This window comes from Notamacropus eugenii, chromosome 3 (assembly GCF_028372415.1).
Source record: "Notamacropus eugenii isolate mMacEug1 chromosome 3, mMacEug1.pri_v2, whole genome shotgun sequence".
In the NCBI taxonomy this organism is placed as follows: domain Eukaryota; kingdom Metazoa; phylum Chordata; class Mammalia; order Diprotodontia; family Macropodidae; genus Notamacropus; species Notamacropus eugenii.
The window spans coordinates 170086735-170112656 of record NC_092874.1 but is presented as its reverse complement, the minus strand read 5'-3'; the positions used below and the strand labels follow the sequence as shown (position 1 = coordinate 170112656).

Genomic DNA, 25922 nt, shown 5'->3' with positions numbered 1-25922 from the left:
TGATAAAATGCAGTGATAAAGAACTTGATAAAGAAAAACTTAGCAATTACAGGATATATTAATATTTGTTATCATTAAACATAAAGTATCCTACTACAAAAATATTTAGTAAAGTAAGAATCACTGAACTATATATTCTCACGTTGTGGCAGTATAATTTTATTAAATGGTATTTTTCCAAACTTATCATACTTAAAATTAAATTTTCAATTCAAGATTCATACTTTCCACTACCAATCCTTAAATTTTCCAAAGTTCTTATGGTATGTGATTAATTTTTGTGCTTTCTGAATGTTCTGACTTCAATGAAAAGTGAAAGTAGTGAAAATTTTTCAAGAATGTCAATCTTTAAAGCAAGGTCTTCCAAGAAATTAATGTGAGTTAACCTCTTTGCCAAGCCAGAATAGGAAGAATGAGAAAAATGCATAGATAATGAACAATATGCCTTCCACACAAGCAGTAGCAGCTTTTAAACATGCCACCCATCCTGGTTCCAGTATTCAATTAATTTTAAGAATTTCAAATTTGTTTTTAGTTAAGGTTTATAGCTCAGTTTGATTTTTATTAGATTTGTGATAAGCAGAATAAATTTTATCCAGAAATAATATTTTAAAATAATCTATGTTTTACTTCAAATACTCAATCAAAGTAATTGTAACTGGAAATTTTAACCATGCCAAATAATGATTATAAAAAGATGTTTAACAACTTCACAGTTACTCAGCTTCATTCCCATGTTAATACCATCAGAATAAGAAGCAATTAAATTCACTTTCAAATATTCATCAATAAAGCTGCATTAGTTAAATTAGTTTAATTAAAGTAGACAATAACATATTGAAAATACACTCTGTTGTGGTTGACAACAATTCTTTTAAAGTAACAAATAACTTTACCCATGGAGGAGTCAACTGAACTATACACAGGCTGTGTTTAACAACCAACTTTCAAAGTTCTTGAAAATTTAACAATCAGCTCTCTCAAACCAGCTCCAACCTACCACTTGCTATAATTAAGGATATACCTGAAAAAATGTACTACTCATAAGAAGTTTATCATTTGAAACGGGTATGGTTTCATGATGAAGAATAAAGAATGTGTCAATTTATGAATCCTCTACCAAGTCTTGTAAAACAATTGCAGCAACAGGGAAACACTATACGTTAAGTTTTTAAAAATGCAACATAAATCATTACAAGTCAATAAAGTCAATAAATGCAAATTAAATTTCCAGTTAATTTGAACACCACTGTTGTCACTGAACAACAGATGTTTTTGGAAGAACACATAACAACAAAATCCCAAGAAAACTAAAATATTTCACAATGTAGATATGGAGGAGTTCAGAGCCTTTGGTCAAGGTCAAGTCATCAAATCATAGGGGTTAACAACCTTTCATAGGTGGCATGCTATCTTCATTTATTAATTCATTTATGAGACAATTGAGAGTTGAAGTTCTACCCTTTGTGCTAGGACCCATTAGTAGAATTATGGTAAGGAATCTTTATGGGAACACTCCCCCAAGAATGAGAATTGAGGATCTTCTGTACTATTCAATCTCTATAATCCAATCTCAGAAAAAGGCCAGTTCTAAGGACTTTCATTTACATATATACATAAGGTTATCAGGTAATACCTTAGGCATTTGACAAATATGGCTGCTGGAATCAAAGTGACCACCTATTCAGGAGACAAATGGGATGTGGGCTATGTGCCCAAAGGGTAGAAAGACATACCTGGGGAAAATGAGAGCATTAGGAGAAATCAAGGGAGATAATGCCAAAAAAGGATAAGGGCACCCAAGACAAACTTGGCCTATACAACAATTTTGTGGTTATTCAATCATCTTAAAGGTCATAGGTTGCTGATCTCTGCCATTCAGTCAATAAGGTACATACCATGAAAACTTGATTTATTCAAACAAAAACTAAAAGGTTTACCTCTATTCTTCAAGCTTTCAAAAACAAACAAATCCAAGAATATACAAAGTGGTCCTTAAAAATGACTAGGTTCAAAAGTAAATGCAATGCAGTAGAACAGTATTATGATTCTGCCATCTTTCATTGAAGTAACAGTGAAATAACCTAAATCCAATTTTTAAAAAATTAATGAAGTTACACTCAATTCTATTAAACATAGGCTCATGATATAAGCATTCATACATTTACATCTAACAGAATTTTAAAGATTCTTATCAAAATAACTTCTTATCAATTAATATATTATCAATGAGAAATGTATATTATCTTAGTGAGATAGATGTGACAGTCAAAGGAGCACTATATTCCTTATCTATTCTCAGGAACAAAAAAATACTACTTGCCAGGCATTTTTAAATGAAATAGTAATGATATTAATGATAATGGCTAACATTTACATAGTGCTTTGAGGTTTGCCAAGTGATTTGGGCATGTGACTTGATTTTTACAATGCTATGAAGCAGATATTATTATTATTGCCATTTTACAGATGAGGAAATTTGAGCTAGGATAGGTCAAGTGACTAAAGCCAGAGTCACTTAATGACACTAAGTGTCAGAGGTCAGATGTGAATTCCTCACTCCACATCCAAAAGCTTAATCCACTGTACCACCTCACAGCTCCCATAAAGGGGAAAATAAAAAATTAAGCTCCTTATATCTCACTATACAGTATAACAATGATTTCTTCCACCATTCTCTTCTCTAGTCCTCCGAGTATGCTTGTTCACTTCATGGGCACACATTTAACACTACATTCTTAGCACCTAATTCTTGCCAGGCTAGTGTACAACTAGGTTATCACTGTGAATAATTAATCCCCTCAAGTATTGGCATTTTTCAAACTTGCACAACATACTTCCACTGAACTGGAACTAATTACCATATTTTACAAAACTTATTATAACTTCAAATAGCTCAAATTCAAATATATGTGACTATTTCAGGGGATTTATTATTCCCACTAATTAGGACCTTCTTTACATTAGTTGATAACATTAGGAGGGACATTTTTAAAAGTTAGCCAGTTGTGAGGTTATGACATCATGGATATCACAATGACCAAGAGACTTACCCTCAATCTTAATTTACACAATCGCATTAAAAGTATTCCAGAAAAACATATCATAAATATATGTTAGGAAACACAGAAATTGAAGAGGAGACCACAAAGAACCAGTGTAGCTTTATCGTTCAGAAAAGGTCAGCACAGATAAACCTAACTTCCATAAGTGACAAGGTTACTTAGACTAACAGAGAATACAGGAGTCACAGTTGACTTAGATTTTAGCAAAGCGTTTGACAAAATTTTTCAGGCTGTTTTTATGGAAAAGACAGAGTAACTAGAGTATAAAGATTCACGTAGCCGCAGGACAACAGGAAAGATATCCAGGCAGATGAATGTGAAGCACAGTTTGGTAGAGTTTATAAACAGAAAAGCTGTGTACCCCTGAGTGAAGTTTGAAAGCAGAATAGCAGCTTGGGATTCTTCCCTATGACACCCAACATTATTCTCTTTGTTCCAATTGATAAATCATATATGGATTGGAGAAAGCAAGTCCCAGGTAAAACAGGTACCTAAAGTTCTCCAGTATTACATCACTGAACACCTTTTGAATCTTAAAGATCAACTTCCCAAGTACAAAACAGGGGAGACAAAGCAGTAAATTATTCTGAAAAGGATCTGGGAATCTTAGTGGAATCCAAGGTCAATGAGTCAATTAGGCTTATCTAGGTGACCTTAATAGGTAATCTGTCTAGGTTAGGGAGGTGATGGTCTTGCTGTTCTCTGCTTGGTCAGACCACATCTGAAGTACTGTGGTCAGTTCTTAGTACTGTTATAAGAAGAACATTGCTCTCCCCAGATGCTCTGCAGCTTATGAAAAAGGATGATGAAGGACATCAACTGCACGGCATATATAAGGATCAGTGAAGAAACTAGGGATGTTTACCCTGGAGAAGAGAAGACTGCACATACAGGGTGGGTGAGGACAGCCAAGCAAATAGGGGGAATGACTGCTGTCTTAAAGTAATTGATGAGCTACCAAAGAAGAGGAATTAGACTTGTTCCGTTTGGTTCCAAAAGGAAAAAGGTAGAGCAATGGATTTAAAGTTGCAAAGAGGAAAATTTAGGCTTGATACTTCCTAAGAAGTAGAACTATCCAAAAGTAGAACAGCCTGCCTAGGGAGATAGTGGGTTGCCTCTCCCTGTAACTCTTCGTCAAAGGTTGGATGACCACTCTCCCCAGCCTTCACTTGGCTGCCAAGGTGAATTTTCTAAAGTACAAGCCTGCCTATATCAGACCACTGCTCAGTGAACTCCAATGGTTCCTGATAATCTCCAGGATCAAACATAAAAACCCTCTGTTTGGAATTTAAAGCTCTTCATAACCTTGCCCCTTCAAACTTTTCCAGTCTTCTGACATTTTAATTGCCTCCATGTATCCTGTGATGAACCTACACTATCCTACTTGGGGAAAAAAACAAGACTTTGCACTCGCTACCGCCTTCCCACCCTAGTGTCAGGAATGCTCTGCTCCCTAGCCTCCAAATCTCAATTTCTCTGGGTTTTATCAAGATTCAGCTCACATCTTACCTTCTGTAGGAGACATTTCCCAGTCTTTGCAGCTGCTAAAATCTTCTGCTCTCAGAAAGTGAGGTGATTCCCTTTGCTATTCTGTATCTCTTGTATGTACCTAGTTCACACATCTCCCCCAGATTCTTGAAGGCAAGGACTACTTTTGCCTTTCCTTTTATACCTAGCACTTAGCAAATACCTGGTACATAGCGAGCACTTAATAAATACTCGTTGAATGATTCCTGTTCACGTACAAATTGTATTCAGTGGCCTCTTGGGTTCCTTTAAATTCAGGTTCTCTAAGCTAGGTTGACAACACTGACATAATAATGTGTATCTTTGCTATATATCTATCCAACTTAAGAATCATGCTCAAATAAATTTATGGCTAATTTGTAAATACTGGAAGCATGCAATTAAAATAAATTCAGTACTTGGGGGATGCTGTCAAGTGATGAAAAAGTAAAATGTCAATTAAAGTCCTCATTTTCCCATGTACTTCAATGATCAATATCAATAATTTGCATTCATGCAGACATATACAGCATTTTCATTATAAAGATCGGTTCCCCCAAAATAATCACCTAATAACTTTAGAACACAGGGTCAATAGCTGCAAGTTTCTAGTATCTAATATTCTAATAAAAGGGGTTTATGTACAAAATTATCCAAAAATTATATCTAAATTTTTTTACAAAAATTATGCTTTACCTTGTTCATCAAGAAGTTTCTTTGTAAGGTCTTCTGCTTCATCACCACCCTCTAATTCCAAAGTATCATCATTAATTTCCAGGTTCTCCAACTCAAGTTCCAAATCATCTGTATTTGACACATCTTTATTATCCTTAGGTTCCTTTGACTCTATTTCAAGAGACAGCAAAAGGATCTTTGAATTGTGTGTTACTAATTTCATGTGTGCTGTGTAAAACAGGGACAGGGATCAGGACTGGACCTGTGATTTCATTGGTACAGGAAATTCCTTTTTCAGAAAACTCCCTCTACCAATGCAGGTACAATGCATTCTCTGCAACTTAAAGTCTTAGAGAGTTGCCTAGAAAAAAGAGGGATTAAGTGATGTGCTCAGGATCACAGAATGACTAATTATCAGAGGTTGGACTTGAGAGGTCTTCCTGGCTCAAAAGTCAGCTCTCTACCTACTATATCACACTGCCTCTCATATAAATAGACAAGTATTTGATTAAATTATTTCATTTCACTTCTGACACTTAAAAATAACCATGTTCTATAAACTTTAGCTAGCAACAAATCTGAAAGAACATTTAACATGATGATATTATAGTTAGACCATCATAGCACTTCACAAATATATTTCACATTCCAGAAAGGGGGGGATTTATTAAAAAGCTAGCTCTGTCTGAAAAGCAATCAATCAACCAATCAACAAGTATTTTAAGTGCCTATCATGTTCCAGGCACTGGACTAGGTACTAAGGGATAAAAGTGCAAGGAAAAAAATCAGATTGTTATACTGCCTTCCATCATAATTTCAGAGATATTATGGAGTGTGAGTGTGTGTGTACAAAATATATATATATATATATATATATATTAAGTTATCTACTATATACTCTATGTACTATTAGATAACATAAGGGATAAAAATTAAGTAGCTGATCTGAGGGGAGGTTTTATAGGAAAACATTAAATTCTGTTTGGGACATGTTGAATTTAAATGTCTCCAGGACAACTAGTTTGAGATGTTCCTTAGGCAACTGGACACGTGGGACTGTAGGTAAGGGGAGAAGTGTAGACTGGATAAATATAACAGAATCTTTTGCATGGAAGTAACTGAATCCATGGAAGATGATGAGATCACTAAGTGAAATAGTAAAGAAGAATAAGAGTAAAGGGTCTCAGACACCCATGGTTAGCACACTTGGATAAGGATCTAGCAAAGAAATCTGAGGAGAATCAGACAGGAAGGAAATGAAATCAAAGGATAAGAAGAGTGTCATAAAAATTTAGAAGAGTACCAAGATAAGGCAGTGATGGGCAGTGTCTAAGCCTGAAGAAAGACCAAAAAGGATAAGAAAAGGCCATTTGATATGACAAAGAGACCAGTTTCAGCTAAAAGAGGAAACTGAAAGCCAGCCCACAGATTGCTTAGAAAAAAGAAACACTACTCCACACTACTGCATTTTTGGTAGACCTATGATTTAGAAAACAATTTGTAATTATGCAAATAGTGATTAAAAATACCATATCCTCTAATTCAGAGGTGTAATTTGGTTTATACTACAAGGGGACCGCTGATAAAAAGTAGTCACAGAACTCAGAGTGCACAGTGAGAGATTTTTTTTTTGGACATAGTCAATTTGAAAAATCACTTTGACTAAACATGTTCATAACAGGAGTTTTGTTTTTCTTGCTTTCTCATGGCAGAGGTGGAGTGGAAGGTGGAAGGAGTAGAGGTGGCTCTTCATTTGAAAAGAAAATCTAATTACTTAGTTTTTTTTAAATATTACCATATACACCAACATGTCTGTAGCATATATTTATTTGTAGCACTTCTTGCAATAGTAAACAATGGAAAAAAGTAAGTAACCATCAACTAGGGAAATGACTAAACAAACTGTGGTACATAAATGGAATGCAATGTTACTATGTTCCAAAAAATGACAAATATGAATTTACAGATGCAGACACAGATTTGCTTGATCAGATGAAAAGTGAAGTACAGCCAAAAAATACATATACACAGTAATTAACTACCACAACAGAATGGGATAGGAAGAACAACCGTGGAGAGAAAAAAAGTGAATGCTACAAATTACAAAAGAATAATCATGGCCCCAAAGAAGAGAGCTCTGAGAAGAAACTCCCACTCTCTCTTTAGTAGAAGCGAGAGGTATAAGACTGCAAATATCTTCAGACCTTTTTTTTTTGACATATTTTATTGATTGGTTTAACCAATATTTTCCCCTTCTCCTTCCTCTTTCTTTAAGAAATATGCTTTATTGACTATAGTGAAAATGTATTCAATAGGAATGTATATGTAGATCCTATATAGAATTGTATGCCGTCTTGGGGAGGGAGGGGGTTAGTGGGGGATAGGTGAAGGAAAGGGAACCTAAGTTTTATGGCAGTGATTGTAGAACACTAAAAATAAATAAAATTAATATAAAAAAAGAAATATGCTTTATAATATATAAGATAGCTCTCTGGGAAGGGGAAAGAGAGGGATACCATTGAGAAAATTTTGGCACTGAAAAACTGAATAAAAATGTAATTTTTAATTTAAAAAAAGAGAGAAAAGAAAATAAAGGCATCTTAGTACAAATGACTTTCTCAAGATTAGCCACAAAGTTGGGAAGAAATATAAGACTAAGCTGGTGGAAATGGACAGAAAAAGAGGGGTCTTTTTTTCATTTTAAATAGGATTTTATTTTTTTCCAGTTAAATGTGAAGGCAATTTTAACTTTTTTTAAATAAAACTTTGAGTTCCAAATTTTCTCCCTCCTTCCCTCTTCCCTAAGATGGTAAGCAATCTGACATAGGTTATATATGTACAATCATGTAAAACATATTTCCATATTAGATTGTGAAAGAAAAAACAGAAAAGGAAAAAACCACAAAAAAAAATTTAAGTGAAAATAGTATGCTTCAATCTGCATTCAGACTCCATCAGTTCTTTCTCTGCATGTAGACAGCATTTTCCATCATGAGTCTTTTGACATTGTCTTGGATCACTGCACTGCCTGAGGAGAGCTAAGTCAATCACAGTTGATCATCACACAATGCTGCTGTTATTATTAATGGTCTGCTGGCTCTGCTCACTTCACTATGCATCAGTTCATGCCTTTCCAGGTTTTCCTGAAATCCACCTGCTCGTCATCTCTCGTAGCACAATAGTATTCCATTACATACCACATTACATACCACAACTTGTTCAGTCATTCCCCAACAGATGGGAATCCCTTCAATTACCAATTCTTTGCCAAAAGGTGGTGGTGGTTTGTTTTTTCTTTTTAATGGATGGCGGAGACATGATTGTGTTTATAGAAGCTGTCAGTAGAGAGACTGAAGACTATTAGTAAAAATGTGGATGACAGAGGGGGCAATTTGCTGAAGAAGATGAGATGGAATGGGAATGAGGAAGTATGCAAAGGGATTTCCTTTGCCAAGTACCACTTCTTGATCTGAGACAGGGATGAAGAAGGAGGTAACAAGCAAAGGACATCTTACTGTTACGAGATGAAGAGGAGGAGAAAACAGGGAGCTATGAATGGCCTCAATTTTTATTTTGAGTATGAAGTTCTTAACTGAGAGGGTGAGGGGAAGGGGTTCCTTGGGAAGTTTGAGGAAGGGATGGAAAAATTTGAAAAGTCATTGTAGCAAGTAGGATATTGAATCAATAAGGAAGGCATAAAAAGATTGCCTTCGTATAATGAAGGTCCACTTAAGGTTGCGTAACACAAATCTGTCATGGACCCAGTCACAGTAGTTTTATAGTATTCTCCAGATTCATTCATCAGCATGTGAATATCAACAAAGAGAGCAGATGGAGGAAATAATTCAAAGTTAGGGTTTCCTCAAAGACACTATTGATAGGATAATGGCAAGGTATTTAATAGAACAGGATAGTGTACAGCTGAATTGGTTCACCAAGGGATAAAGATAAGGAAAGGAGGAGGATATACACAGTGCAGGGATAATGGTCAGGAGAGAACTGAAGGTGGAAGGAATGAGGATCACAATGAGAAAGAACAGTACTACAGGTAATGAGGGAGAAGGAAAAACAGATCAATCAAAGATTATGATCTGATAAAGGAACATGAGTTCATGAACACTTGTGGGTGACAGTAAGACTGAGCATATCACTATGTGTAGGCTAAGTGGAGCTGGAGAGTACGTCATGGTAAATGAGTAAATCAAGAAACTGGGAAGTTAGGGTTGTTGAGGTACTATTACTATGTATATTGAAGGGTACGTGGGCAGGAGTTGGGGAGGAAAAGAACTTGAGGCAGCTGCTGAACTCACAGAGTAAAGGAGAATGTAGGAGGTCAGAACGTAACACCTACCAGAATTTGGATGGGGTGATAAATATGGACCAAGTGAACCTCACGGAAGAAAGGTTATTTGATAGTGGTAAAAAGAACAGACTGAATAGAACACAGAAAGCAAGAAGTGTTCCTCATCAACCTGGAGGTATGAGTTAAAGAGTACCCTATACTAAAGAGTGTAGGTAGGGACCCCAGTCATCAAGTGCTAGCTAGGGATCCCACATCATCAAGAGCAAGTTAGGTTTCAGTGACTTCCAGAAGTAAGAAAGAAAAATGAAAGCAAATTTATTAACTATGGAGCAGGCAAAGCCGAGGACACAACGGAAAGGAAGGTCTCTACAATAAAAGTCAGGGGTTTAGAATCACTGGAATAGAGTATGATAGGAAAAAAGCATGCTAGTCACTGAGGAGTGAATACAGGCAGATTATAAGTAACTGCCAAACCTGTGGCAGGTGGTAACACTGAATCCTGTGGAGTCAGGCCCAGGAGACCTAACTCCCAAATGGGCAGGAATTCTCCACAGGAGAAAGTACAACCTGAGGGAGTTTGGACAGAAGGCAGAATTTAGACCCAGGGTTGAAACATACCTTGACAGGAAGACTCAGAAGGGAGAGGGCCTGGCCCTAAGACAGCTAGACAGCTAAATTTGGGGTGGTGCAGTATTCCCTGGAAAATCTCAGGGGGAAAAGACAAAGGTCTCAGGCAGGCTGAGGATTCATAAAGCAGTCTGAGAAGTCACAAGAGAAATAGAGGCCACAGGTGAGCTGGCTAGATTCTGGGTAACACAGTGCTCCCAGAGAAGTAGCAGAATGAAAAGAGAAGTAGTAAAAACACATCACTGGAACTGAGGAAGGCATTTGTAAGGGCTAGAAAGGAGAGTGGAACAACATAGACAGAAGACTGAGAGAGTGCATGTATGTGTGCATATGTACATATATATATCTATATATAGATATAGATATATATACATATATAATGGAGTAGGAAGAAATAAAACTAATAAAACATGGAGCCAGATAAGAGAGAACTTTATCCTTTTTTTTTTCACTGATATTATATTACAGGAATGTAAATATAAAGTAGCACCACCACAAAATAACTGAAAATTCATGTTAAGACATCTCCCTCCACTCCATTGAGGGTGGGGGAAATGTCATGGGTATGGAATTCTGCATATAGAGTCAGTTTTTTTTAATATATGGATCACTTTTGTCAATTTTTTTTTCTTTTTTGTAAAAAGGAATTTTTGTTATAATGGAGGAGAGACACAGGGAGAGATACAGCCCATGTAACAATAAAGGATAACAATAAAAATCTATTTTTTTAAAAATACAGTCACAGAATCTTGCATAAGAGTTACATTTTAAGAGCTATTATAGTAAAAAAAAAATTAGTAACAGAGTATAAGATATAAGAAGACCAAGTGGAAGGGTTCTTCAGTAATATAAGGTGATGATACTTGCACTGCCTAAATGGAGGTGAACAAAGAATACATTCCAAGCAAGAGGGCACACAGCCTACCCAAAGGCAAGGAAACAGGAGATGGAATATCATATACAGAAAACAGCAAGAAAACAATTTGGCTAAAATATAGAAGACATGAAGGATAATAATGTGAAATAAGCTGGGGTCAAGATTGCAAAGGACTTTAAAAGCTTAACAAAGTACTTTATATTTTATCCTGGAGACAACAGGGAGCCCCTAAAACTCCTTGAACAGGTAACAAGGTCAGACTACTGCTCAGTTTATCAGTTGTCAATCAGGTCAGTGATGGGTCAACCTGAACCCTTTCTGCTTCAGAAAAGCTGGGGAGCAATAGGAATAAGAATAGAAAGGTTGCTGAAACTAGATTAGGAATGACCTTGCAAACCAAGAAAATTTAGATGGGAAAAAAGTGACCACCTAAAAGTTACTAATAGGTTTCTGCAAGTTCTGATCTTCCCCCTTCTACCTACCATCAATTCAAGGAATAATGCTTTTGCCTATCAGTGAAGACACACTTTGGGTAGTGTCGATAAGAGAAGGCAAGAAGGAGATATATCTATTAAGTTTAATAAAGAATACAACATCACTAAAATAAAGGTGATTGAAAGAGCTAAAGTAAAGTTTTTCAATTACATAACACTTTAAAGAAAGGTACTTTTCTCAATGTCATAATTCATTGCCACATATCTCTCCAACCCCATTGGCCTCAGGAAAAAGTGACAAACAAAACTCAATAAATAAAAGTCATATTTGTATTATTATAGCATAGTAGTACGTAAGTATGGTTGTGGCAACCCAGTTTAGGATGCAAAAAAATTTTCTTAAAGTCTTAAAAATCAGAAAAACTTTTTGGTCAACAAATATTTTAGAATTAATCCCACGCAAAGAAAATACTTTAGAATTACAAACACCAGAAACAGAAACAAATTTAACTTTGTTATCCTACTCTCATTAATTTAGTATATGACTGGTATATCTGAAAGCTGACAACTTAAAGGAGTCTCGTAACATACCACAATGATGGTATTAGTTCAAAGTTCTATATAATCTAATTTTTATACTTGAGAATTTCACAAAAGTACAGTGGTAATTTTCATCCACTATGATCCCTTTGATTAACTCATATTCCAATGGATGAGACAACACGAAATGTTCTCAATATTACTCAAGGAAAGGCAGTCCCATCCCCAAAAAATATATTAATAAAACTAAACTAAAAAAAAAAATCTAAAATTCTAAGCTTTGCTAATAAAATGCTAATAATGAAAAACATTCTATGATACATTCCTCCTAGAAAAGAAATGTAAATAATGACATACTGACATTATAGTACTAAGTACTTTAAGGATATCTGCACAATCACAAAGCAAACAACTCCCAAACATCACACTTCACTGAACCACAAAGTAGCAATTTTTTAAATGTTGCTGAAAGGTCTACCAAGGAAGTTTAAACAATATATTGCAATCTACTGGCAGAATCTCAAACCCTTCACATAGAAATATTCGCATTGTACATACATCACTTTGCAGTTTGCTGCAAGTTCCAGGAGAATCACAGGATTCCCTGAGCTCCCAGAAACAGTAATCCTTACACCCAGACAAATCAAGGATTGTATAACTACATAATCACCCTTCTAAACTCTTGGAATATCATGAAGTTAGCTTCATCACAAAAAAGATCGGTGACTCCTTTGTATAGAAGCATGAAACTAAAGAGAGTCTCTGAATTTTAATCATAACAACATCAGTTTACACACCATTGTCACATTTTGAGGAAATCTTATATGCATTCATTAAGTGTTAATAAATACAATCACCAATTTGAGTATGTTGAAACCAGTATGTAACCAGCACAAATCATAGCACATTATGATCACCTCAACTAAATGATCTACCTAGCAAAATTTATCCCATACTATCATCTCAAAAATCTTATAACAAACTGATCTTAATTTTAAGTAAAATAATAACTTCAGGCAAAATATTTTTTAAAAAGAATTTCTGTATATTTTAAATCTATTTGTATTATTACCTTTGGAATCTTCTTTATTAGAGTCTTTGCTCTGATATGTTCTTTCATTGTCTTTAAATAAAATGGCTGGAACAAAAGCCTTCAAATCAATAAGGTTCTCATAAAAATTTCGAGCATCTTCATCCTCCCATATACCACCTTCTAAGTCATATTCTCCAGGTTTACCAGGTGTAAAGATATCAATTCCAGGGCCATGCTCTACAAACAAAGCACACATAGTTAGTGCCATTGTACACATATTGAACATAATAAAAATAAAAATTTATATTCTACTCAATACATATTTTCATTTTAAAGCTGCCATGTTACAAATCATATGCAAACATGGTAAGAGATATCCAAATTAACATCTGTTGCTTAAGTTTAAAAAAAAAGAACCAAACTTTTATAAAGTCATCTAAAATTTTTAATCACAAAATCTGAGTTTTTAGAGAGTTCAAAAATTTGTTTAAAACACTGGAAAGAAAAATATGGTGTAAAAACGAAATGGGAGATACAAGCAGGATATTTTACCAGTATGTACTCTGAGCTTTAAACTTAGAAAAAAATTAATAGTTATATGATATATTGGGTCTATTTTTATGAATGATAAAGCTAAAATGACTAATAAGAGTATTCACGTCCTTTAAAGGCCCAGCTCAAGTTCCATCTCCTTTAGGGAGCATCTTTTAACATCTTAAGCAATGGATAACTTTTCTTTTGCATTGCTACAATATTTAATAACTATAGAACTAATCTGATAGTTAATAGCCTTTCTATGGCTATTAACTGTTAGTATTATCACCTCAATAAAATTATACGTTTTTTAAATGCTGAAGACTATATTTCCAAAGAGAACACTGGTAATACAATAACATCCGCAGTAAATACAAAATGGATACATGATCTGAATCTTAAATATCACACTATTAAAAAAATTAGAGGTAATTAATATGTCTTTCATAGTTGTAAGTAGAAGACAAATTTTTAATCTAACAAGTGATAGAGGTAATTACAACAATAATAGAAAAAAAGGCCTCTACATTCAACTGAAAAGCTTCTGCACAAATAAAATAAATGCATCTAAGTTAAGAAAGGAAGCAGTTGAACGAGAAGCAGTCTTTATATCAAATCTCTCAGAAAAGGGGGGCTTATCATTTGTGTCTCAGTTGGTTAATGTTAAAAAAAAAATTCGTTTGTGGTCTATATTGTAAATGCTTTAAAAGAATTATCACCTGACCAAAGGAATTGTGTTACGTGATATGAACTGTGTTAAAAATGAAAAGATAAAAAAATAAATAAAACCAGGAAAAAAATTTTTCTCAGAAAAGAATTAAGTACCCAAGATATAAGCAGTTCATTAATGCTCTCCTTTTCTATTTTGTTAACATGTCTTAGAGACACAATTTTTCTTTTGGGGACTTCTATAGCTACATCCTAGAAATGCTGCCATTTTATCACTAACAGGTTCTTTCACACAATTATTTTTATATGATTTCTTCTTTGGCTCATTCACTATTTAGTATCATATTTTTAATTCTCAATTTGGGTCTGTGCCTTTTTTTTCACCCCATGAACAGAATAATAGTTTTATGGCATTACAGTCTACAAAGGATGTGTTTACAATTTCTGCCTTTTTATACTATTTTGCAGTTATCTCTATGCCCTAATTCATCACCTCTTTCTGTAAAACTTTGATGAGGTGCTAAGAAATATGAACATTATTTAGCAAACCCTGTTTAAAAAATGCTACAATTCTTTTAGTTCTACTTTCTCCAGAAATCTGTTCAATTCTACATTTTCAATTTTGTTTTTCTTTCTGTTAGATTGAAAATTAAAAGGGGGAAAAGTCTCAGGCTATTACTGAATTACTACGTCTTTTTGTATTTCAGTTAATTTTTCTTTTATTTTGCTAAGGCATTTGGAGCATATGAGTTTAATATTGATATTGATTTGTTGTCTGTATGATTCCTTTCAGCAAATCCATGTTTATCTCTTTTTTATGTTGCAAATTTTTATTTTTGCCTTTTCCAGTAAAAATAATTACAACTCTTACTTTTTGAATTCACCTGATAAAGAATAAATTTTGTTGAAGCTTCTCATTTTTGTTCTATGTATATCTATAGCTATTTAGGTATGTGTTTTACAAGCAATAGTTTATGCTGTTTTCTTATCTAATCTTCATTCTTTCATTTTATTGGATTGTTTAATCCATTTGAAATTTAAAGGTATAAAAAATTAAGTTTTCCTTTGTTTCTAATACTGTTTTTTCCCCTGAATTGAGATTTTTTGTTCTTTTCTCATTACATATGGCACTCGGCCTTTTTACTTACTTCTGCTTAATGTAAAGAACTAAATAAAACGTTAAAGAAACTACAGAGTTAAAGACATATGGCATCTTGTAAACAAGACTTCTAAAGAATATATGTATTTCTCAACACTATTCAGAACTTAAAAAAACCCTATCTATTACAGCACAGAAATATTTTAAATAAATGTAAAAAAGGCAGGCATAATAAACGCATCCTTTAAAGACCATGACACAATAAAAATAGTAATCAGTTCAGAGCTACACACACACACACACACACAGAGATTCAAAGGAATTTAACAATGAAATCTTCAATAAAAAAATAAATCATGAAAGCAATCATCACATAAAAAATGATAATGACGAATATTTCTGGAATGCAGCTGAAGCAGTCCTCAAGGGAAAAATTACAACCTTAAAAAAATACATTTAAAAAAACTGAAAAGGTCTTTATTTTTTTAAATGGGAAAGCCAACAAATAGACCCAAAATAAGCAGAAAAGAGAGGATATTGAATATTAGATGAGAAATAGATATGTTGGAAACAAAAAGACTGTAGAAATAATAACTGCTACTAAAATCTGGTTCTTAATGGGAAGATTTAAAAATATTGATAACCCTTCAGCCAATTAAAAAGAAAAAGGAGGAAAAAATCAACAAACTAGCAAATGAAGAAAGTGACATCACAATTATATCAGAAGAAATAAAGAAAAATTACTAGAACCAAGCATTATACGCAACAAACTGTGAAGACAAAAGAAATACAGGACCTTCAAAAATATAAAATATTCAAACTAAGGATTTGACTAACTAGAGACTAAAAACTAAATAGAGTTCATAAATAATCCAATCTCTGAAAAGGAAAAAGAACTAGCTACGAAGAAACTACCAAAGAGAAAAAAATTCCTCATCCTGACAGATTTACAGAATTCCATTATATTAAAGTAATTAATACCAATACAATAAAAAGTAGTCCCCCAAATTGGAAAAAAAAAAAAAGCACTTTGGAGACTTTTCTATGATAAAAATGTAATCCTTAAAGGATAAAAGCACAGTAGAATTATAGGTCAATTTCATTAATGAATATCAATTCAAAATTTTTAAATAAAATCCTGTCAAAGAGAATACAGTAATCTATCCAAAAAATCATTCATTATGACCAAGCTGCATTTATACTAGGGACAAAATGATGATTCAACATTAAAACAATCATATTAAAAATAAAATCATCCAAAACTACATGATTCTCAAGATATATAGAAAAAGACTTCAACAAGGCACAACATAAATTTATGATTAAAAAGGGTAGCAGGGTAGTCTTTTTTACATGAAAAGTAGCTATTTAAAACTACAAGTATCATATGTAATGGGGATATACTTATTTCCTAGTAAGTACAGGAGTTAAAGCAAAGTTCTAGAAATGCTATGAACAATGAGAAGTAAATTAAACGCATTAATAAAGATTAAAAACTATCACTATTTGCTAATGACATGATGTTTTACCTAGAAAATCCTAGGGAAGCAGCAAAGATACTGAGACAATAAATAGCTTCGGCAAAGTTGCACTCTTTGAAACAACATCAACAAAATCAATAGCATTTCTATATGGTAAGAACAAAATCCAAGAAGCCATATTGGCAAGGAAAATTCCACTAAAACTAAACATGAAATAGATAAAATATTAGGCATTTAGCTACCAAAATGGCAAAATGCTTGTAATTATTCAATTACAAAGTTCTCCCTAATGAAATAAAGAGCTTAAAGGCTGGAGGCTATGAAAATATAATTTAAAATTATAATATTAAAGTTAATTTACAGCTTAAGTGCTATACCAAACTATCAATGGTATATAATAAAATAATAATTAAATTCATTTTAAGAAACAAAGGATCTAGAGGATCAAAAGAAAATAACAAAAATTAACTGGAATGAAGGGGGAATAGGACTTCCAGATCTCAAACTATATTACAAACCAACATTCATCAAAAACCATTTGATAGTGGTTAAAAAATGAATGAGATCAATGCAAGACATAGAAGAATCAGAAACAACAAAACTCAAAACTCCAGTGTTCACTGGGAACCTGAAAAAACAAATTACTTAGTAAATAAATTCCTATTTGATAGGAAAACTGGAAACCAGTATGGAAGAAATTAGGTTCAGACCAATATCCTACATGATACTTCTACATTAAATTCAAAATGGATACATCACCCTTAATGTTTAAGATCACATTATATATGCAAGTATGTTCTGCATGATTTTGCACATGTATAATCTATATCAAACTACTTATCTTCTCAGGGAAAGGGAAGGGAAAGGAAAAAGGGACAGAATTTGAAACAAATTTTTTTTAAGATGTTAAAAACTGTTTTTACATATAATTGGGAAAAAAATAAAATGCTATTTTAAAAAAAGATCATATCATATAACAGCTATCAAAAGAAAAACTCGAATTAACTTCTACACGAAAGAATGTTCCAAATCACTAATAAGAAAAACACACATCAAAACAACATTGACGTTTCACTTCACACTCAGTAAATTAGCAAAGATGACAAAATGGTAATAGTCAACGTAAGAGGGGTTCTCAAAGATAGGCACATTAGTGCACTGATGATGGAGCTGTGAACTGGTACAATGATTTTGGAAAGTAATTTATAATTTTACAAAAAAAGAGCCTTAAAATGTCCATATACTTGACCTAGAGAGCCTACTACTAGGCTTATGTCCTAGGGAAGCTGTGATAAGAAAATACATGCCCACTAACTGAGGAATGGCTACATAAATGTGGCATGTATGTTGAAAGAAATGATGAATGTGATGAAAATTGAGAATCACAGAGGCAAACTGAAGTAAGCAGAGAAAAGAAAACATTATACATTATGACAACAAAAACCTAAATGGAAAGAACCACCACAAACACACAAAAAAATTAAAGTAAATGCTGAAAAATTATAAAGTATAAGCAGGACTAGAAAGAAGAGATATAAAAGGAAGCACCCAATCTACTCCATTCTTGCAGATGGGTTCACAGGTGTTGCACACTACACATTTTCAATGTACTGACTGGTTGGGCTGATTATTTCCTTTTTTTTGTCTTCAAAAAAATGCTATTTGTTATGTGGAATAGGAAGGGGAATTCTGAGGAAAACTATAATGATATAAAAAACAAAAGTTCAATAAAAACTTTTCTTTAAAAAGATCATATTTTAAAAAACAAGAATAGGATCAGATTACATACCTTTCATAGTTACAGCTATAGCAGGTGATATTCTTTTAAAAACAAGGAATAAAGGCAATTAAAAAGGTAAAATAGTTATTTTATTACATGAAGCTGAAAAACTTCTGGAGAAGCAAAACTAATGCATTTAGAACAAGAAGGAAAGCAATTAAATGGAAAAAAAATCTTTATAACAAATTTCTAAGATAAGAGTTTGGGATTCAAGACCTAACAATCAATGGATATAGATATACATATATGTACATATGTGTGTGTACATAAAGTGAAACCCTAAAAGACAAGTGGTCAAAGGACATGAACAAATATTCTTCAGAAGAACTACAAACTATTAAAAAAATTTTTTGCAAGACTCACCTGTGATAACAAAAAAGCAGAAAAGAAAGATTATGAAAGAATGCTCCAAATTACTAATGCAAATCCAAAGAAGTCTTGTTTTATACCTCACATTCAGCAAATTGGCAGATGACAAAAGATGAAATTGTAGGTCATGTAACCAATAAGGCAGAGAACTGTGCATTTTCTCCAAACCTCACAACCTTTCAAATCTCTCCAAAATAGAAATTATGCACAAGGGAGAAAAACAATTCTAGTTGTCTCTACAGTATATGACACCAAGAACCCTAACAAGGTAAAAATGCAATGAACAAAAGAGAAGTCTAATCCCTAAATTTTTAATATGCTTACTCAGCAAACCATACCCCACTGCCCACCACACTCAAGCAAGGCAGCATATGGCAACTGACAGGGTTGCAAGAGAATTCAACTTTACCCAAATGGCTATACACTATACACTAAAAGAACTGAAAAACAGAGGCATTGGCAGGGGGGGGGAGGGGGGGAGAAAAATACCACATCCAGCTAGGGCCAGTTTCATCCTTCTGTGTAGGATGGCTCAGGTCCCTACATAAATCAATTACTCAGAGGCCTCTCAAAGTGATGACAGAAAAGTGATTTATTCGATTCTCGAGAAGTGGGGCTTACCTGTAGGAGTAGGAAAGCTGAAGACAAAGAAAAGGGCAGTGATTTATATAGACCCTAACGCAGGTCCCTCCTCCCCGCACTGACCATTATCCTCATTAGCTGAGAATATGATCTTACATTCTAGACACGAAATCTAACCAATCCCTTTTGAAATGAAGACATCGAGGAATTATGTGAGTTTTGTCCAATCACTGAGACCCTAATACACTACACAGTTTTATATCCTTATATGAAACTATTCTATTCTAAAAATATTGTAACCTTGAGCCTTTAGGCCTTACCTCACCCCTGGGAGAAGAATTACAATCTGAGAAGTCTTCACTAAACCTATCCCACTCACTTCTAAAAGTCACTAGCCACAGAGACTGAGGATGATGAAATGGAAATTGACCCGCATGGAAAAAAGCTGAGATAGCTTTGAGGTCTAGCCCCTAAGGAAACTACAATCAAAGGGCAAAGTCAAGAAGTGAACAATAGGAAATACAAGGGAAAGGACCGTAATTACTAAAGATCCTCAAGAGGAAGAAAACTTGGCTGAAGACCTCAAACATATGCAAACAAATCAGCAGGGAAGATATTAATAAAGAAAGGAATATGGCTTCCCACATTCCCAGCTATGAATAAATGCTGTAAGAAAAAGAAAACAAAATAAACACCTGGAGAGGACCCTCTGTGGATTTCCAAAAGAGCATGGGACCACAGCAAGAAATTCATGAATGGTTTAAAAGAAAAATAAGAACTGTGAAAAAAGAATTTACAGCCTGCACAGCGAAACTAACCGGCAGAATACAAAAACTTGAATCCACGGTAGCAAATTTCACAGAAGAAACAAAAGAGAATAACTGACTAGTAATGCAAATATATAGCAGTGAAGGACAACCTGAAAGAAGAAATACAAAAAGCATTAAGATTAAAAGAAAAGGGGGCTGCTAGGTGGCACAGTGGAGAAAACACCAGTCCTACAGTCAGGAGGACCAGAGTTCAGATCTGACTTCAGGCACTTGACACTCCACATTTACTAGCTGTGTGAACCTGGTCAAGCCACGTAATCCCAATTGCCTCGCCAAAAATAAAGAACAGATAACAAAAATGATCTCCACACAAGCAAAACATTCATCACTAAGACAGAATTTGAAGAAAAATTTAAGTTTGATTAAAACTTTCCCAGGAGAATGTGACAAGTCGAAAAATCCAAACATCATAATACAGGAAATATTAGAAAGCTGCTCAGGACTTTTAAACATTCAAAACAAAGAACCAATTCAAACCCACAGACTGCCTCCAGAAGAAAGGCCCTGTGCTGCATAGAAAATGTAATGGGTAAACTAAACAATTCCAAAGACAGACAACAAACTTTTCAAGCAATCAGGAGAAAAATCTTCAAACATAAAGGAAATTTGAAACCATAAGGCTGTTTTGCACCCATCAGAAATTTCATAAAGAAATGGAATAATATGTTCCAAGGAACAAAGATGCAACTCAAGATGTTATAACAAACTATTAATAAAAGCTGTACATCCAATACAAGAGGCATCTGAAGCATTTCTAGAAAGAAAAACAGATGTGAACAAATAATTTGCTTTTCAAACCACTAGGCATCAGAAATACAAGTAAAGTAAATAAACATAACCATTAACAAAATAATAATGACAAAGAAGTTATTAAGAGGTTTCTCTCTAAAAAATGATTAAAGATGGGAATAATCAATGTTGGAAAGATCAAGGAAAGATAGTATCCAAGAACACTGTTGAATTTCTTTTTTGCCTTTAAAAAATATTACTTGTTCTATGAGGTGGCTCGCTGGGAGAGGAAGAAGGAAAGGTACTGCGAAAAATGCTGATGATACAAAAAAAGACATCAATTATAATTTATTCTAAAAAAGCAGTAAAGGGAAGAGAAAGTAGTATAGGTAAATTATTAGTGAAGTTTAAAAAGCCACTCAACTCACTGAGGAAAAATTTAGGAAAAAAAATAAGAGTAATCCAAAAAAAATCAAGAAAATTATGAGAACTCAATCAAATAGAAAAAGAAATTAAAGCTATCTATAGTCATATGAAAAAAATGCTCTAAATCACTATTGATTAGTGAGATGCAAATCAAAACAACTCTGAGGTACCACATCACACCTATAAGATTGGCAAACATGACAAAACAGAAAAATGATAAATGTTGGAGAAGATGTGGGAGAGTTGGAACACTAATTCATTGTTGGTGCTGTGAGCTAGTCAATCATTCTGGAGAGCAATTTGGAATTATGTCCAAAGGGCTACAAAAATGTGCATACCCTTTGACTCAGCAATATCATTTCTAGGACTGTATCCCAAAGAGATCATAGAAATGGGAAAGGGTCCCACAGGTACAAAAATATTTATAGTAGCTCTCTTTGTGGTGGCCAAGAACTGGAAATCAAGGGGATGCCCATCAACTGGGGAATGGCCAAATAAAAACAGAATACTATTGTGCTATAAGAAATGATGAAGTCAGACTTCAAAGAGGCCTGGAACGATTTAGATGAACTGATGCTGAGTGAAAGGAGCAGAACCAGGAGAACAACACAGCAACAACCAGAGTGTGTGATGAATTTTTCTGGTAGACTCAGCCCTTCATAGCAATGCAAGGTCCTAAAAAATTCTCAATGCCTTCCACATCAGGAGAAAGAACTACAGAACTGGATTGCAGAATGAAGCAGACAATTTTCTCTTGTGTTATGTTATGTTTTGTTTTGATGGTTTCTCCTATTGATTTTAATTCTTCTATGCAACATAACTAAGGTGAAAATATATATATGTGTAGAACCTATATAAGATTGCATGCCATCTCAGGGAGGGAGTGGGGAAAGAGAGGGAAGGAAGAAGAGTAAGGGAGGGGAAAAAAATGTAATATATATGGAAGTGATTGTAGAAAACTGAAAACAAATTAATTAATTAAAAAAAAAAGAAAAAAAAGATTTTCCAGAATCTGATAATGGACAATTCCTAGTTACTTAGGAAAAGCTGTGTTGGGAAAAACAACCATGGGATATTTAATTAGTGCAATTTTAAAATGTCATTCCATTGTTTTTTAATTTTTACATGATAAGTATGTTTTATTTTAATTTTTAGCATTATCATGTATGCAGAGTTCATCAAAAAAAATTTAACTGCAAAAAAAAAAAAGGAAAATTATGAGAAGTCAATCAAGGAGAAAAAGAAATCCAAAAACTTAGAAAATAACTCCTTAAAAACTAGAACTGGGCAAAGGAAAGTTGACATTATAAAATACCAATAAAGAAAACAAAATCTAAAGAACAAAAAAAAAAAGAGAATGTGAAACATCTCATTAGAAAAACAACTGATCTGGAGAACAACAGATCAAGGAGAGACAATATAAGAACTGTTGGACTACCCAACTGATAAATGGTCAAAGGATATGAACAGGCAGTTTTCAGAGGAAGAAATTAAAGCTATCTATAGTCATATGAAAAAATGCCCCAAATCACTATTGATTAGAGAGATGCAAATCAAAACAACTCTGAGGTACCACATCACACCTATCAGATTGGCTAACATGACAAAACAGGAAGATGATAAATGTTGGAGAAGATGTGGGAGAGCTGGAACACTAATTCATTGTTGGTGGAGCTATGAGCTGATCCAACCATATTGTAGAGCAATTTGGAACTTTACTCAAAGGGCTGTAAAACTGGGCACTCCCTTTGATACAGCAATACCCCTACTAGGTCTATATCCCAAAGAGATCACAAAAAAGGGAAAAAGACCCACATTACAAAAATATTTATAGCAGCTCTTTTTGTGGTGGCTAAGAGTTGGGAATTGAGGGGATATCCATCATTTGGGGAATGGCTGAACAAGTTGTGGTATATCAATGTAATGGAAAACTATTGTTTCATAAGAAATGATGAGTAGGTAGATTTCAGAAAAGGCTGGAAAGACTTATACGAACTGATACTGAACAAACAGAACCAGGAGAACACTGTACACAGCAACAGCAACATTGTTCAGTGACCAACTTTGATAGACTTAGCTCTCCTCAAACAATGCAAGGATCTAAGACAATGTCAAAAGACTCGTGATGGAAAATGCTATCCACATCCAGAGAAAGAACTATGAAGTATGAATGCAGATTGAAGTGTACTATTTTCTTTTTTGTTGTTTTTTTCTCTCATGGTTTTTTCAACCTTTTTGTTCTGATTCTTTTTTCATAACATGACTAAAAATATGTTTAATATGACTGCATATGGATAATCTATATCAGTTTGCATGCCATCATGGGAAGGGGTAAGCAGAGGGAAGGAATAAAAAAATTGAGAACTCAAAATCTTATAAAAGTGAATGCTGTAAATGAAAAATAAATAAACAAATGGATACATGAATCAACCAAATAAAAGAGAATTGTTGGGCTACCTGAAAGTTATGACCAAAAGAGTCTTGATACAATATTACAGGCAATCATTAGGGAAAATTGTCCTAAAGTTCTAGAATGAGAGGGTAAAGTAGAAATAGAAAAAATCTACTGATCACCACCTGAAAGATGCCAGGAATAAAAATTACAGGAATATCATAGATAAGTTTCAAAGCTTCCAGGTTAAGGAGAAAATACTGCAAGCAACAAAATGCACAAAACCTAGCAGCTTCCACATTAAAAGAACATAGATCTTGGAGCATAATATTTCAAAGAGCAAAAGAGCTGGGGTTGCAACCAAAAATAATTTACCAAGCCAAGTTGAGTACAATCCTGAACCCCCTCCCCCCCAAAAAAGAGGGATATTCAATGAACTGAAAGACTTCCACATATTTGTGACAAAAAGGCCAGAATCAATGGAAAATTAAACATTAAAGACCACTTATAAGGGACTTAATAGAGTCAAACTGTTTACTTCTTATATATGAATATATTACCAGTATTCTCTTCTATCAGTACTCTATCTAAAAAAGACTATCATCATTACTTGGGTAGTTTGAAAGAAAGGCTTGGGCTAAGGTAAGATGAGTTAATATTTTTTTAAAAACTGCAAAAAGAGGTAAAAAGGAAAAATTATCTCATACAAATGAGGTATGAAAGGAAGAACCGATACAGAAGAAGTAAGTGGGTCTGAAAGAGCCTGGTAGTGCTGAAACCTTATTCTCGTAAGAACTGGGGAAAAAAGGGAACAACATAAACATCTAGAAGGGTTAAAAAAGTCTTCTGAATTTATAAGAAACAAGAAGGCAAAGAGATAGGATAAGTGAGGGACTTTTAGAAGGGTATGTAGATTAAGAATGGGGGGGAAGTATAAGCAAGGGGCTTTTAGAGGGGGTGGGTAAATTAAGGAACATAAGGGCAAGGTGCTAATTAGAAATAAGTAAGACTTGAAGGGATAGGGTAAATAGGAGAAGAATAAATGGTGAGGAAAAATAGGATGGAGAGAAATACACAACTAGTAATTATAACTTTGAATGCAAATGGGACAAATTTACCCATAAAACAGAAATGGATTAAAAATCAGGAAGTGACAAGATGTCATTTACAAGAAACACAATTAAAAATGAGAATTATACACAAAGCAAATATAAAGGGCTGGAGTAGAATTTATTATGCTCAGCTGATATAAAAAAAAGCAGGGGCAGCAATCATGAAAAGCTAAAACAGATTTAATTAAAAGAGATAACAAACAAGGAAACTACTATATGTCACCAATATTATTCAACATTGTTTAAAAATGCTAATAATAGCAATAAATGAAAAAGAAACTGAAGGAATCAGAATGGGAAATGAGGCAATAAACTTTTTGTAGATGATATGATCATATACTTGGAAAATCCTAAAGACTCAACTATAAATTAGTTGAAACAATTAACAACTTCAGCAAAGTAACAAGATGTAAAATCAACCCACACAAATCATCAGCATTTTTATGTATCACAAACAAAACCTTGCAAGAAGATATAGTAAGAGATACACCACTTAAAATAACTGTAGACAGTATAAAATACCTGAAAGTATGGCTGCCAAAACAGACACAGGAACTAAATGAACATAATTATAAAACAATTTTTATACAAATAAAGTCAGATTTAAATTCCTGGAGAATTATTATTTGTTCATAGGCAAAGCCAATATAACAAAAATGACAATTTTACCTAATATATTTATTCAATGTCATCCCAATTAAATTACTAAAAATAATTTACTGAGTTAGAAAAAATAATAACAAAGTCACTTGGAAGAATAATTTCAACAATTTCAAAAAGAAACTAATTTTGAAAAATTTAAAGAAAGGAGGTTTGGCAGTACCAGACCTCAAGCTACATCATAAGGCAGTAAATATCA

The 25922-nt window shown here is 33.7% G+C and overlaps 1 protein-coding gene across 9 annotated transcripts in view; it reads right to left on the bottom strand.

Annotated features, from left to right (window-relative positions):
- UPF2 (UPF2 regulator of nonsense mediated mRNA decay) overlaps positions 1-25922 on the bottom strand; it is a 196899-nt gene that overhangs the window by 143800 nt on the left and 27177 nt on the right. For 8 of the 9 annotated variants that reach the window (XM_072653327.1, XM_072653331.1, XM_072653326.1 and 5 more), the window contains 2 exons: positions 13100-13297; positions 5268-5417 (listed from right to left, as the gene is read on the bottom strand). In XM_072653327.1, the coding sequence (XP_072509428.1) occupies positions 5268-5417; positions 13100-13297 (348 nt within the window). The remainder of the gene's footprint in view (positions 1-5267; positions 5418-13099; positions 13298-25922) is intronic. The other variant, XM_072653334.1, reaches the window with a different exon arrangement.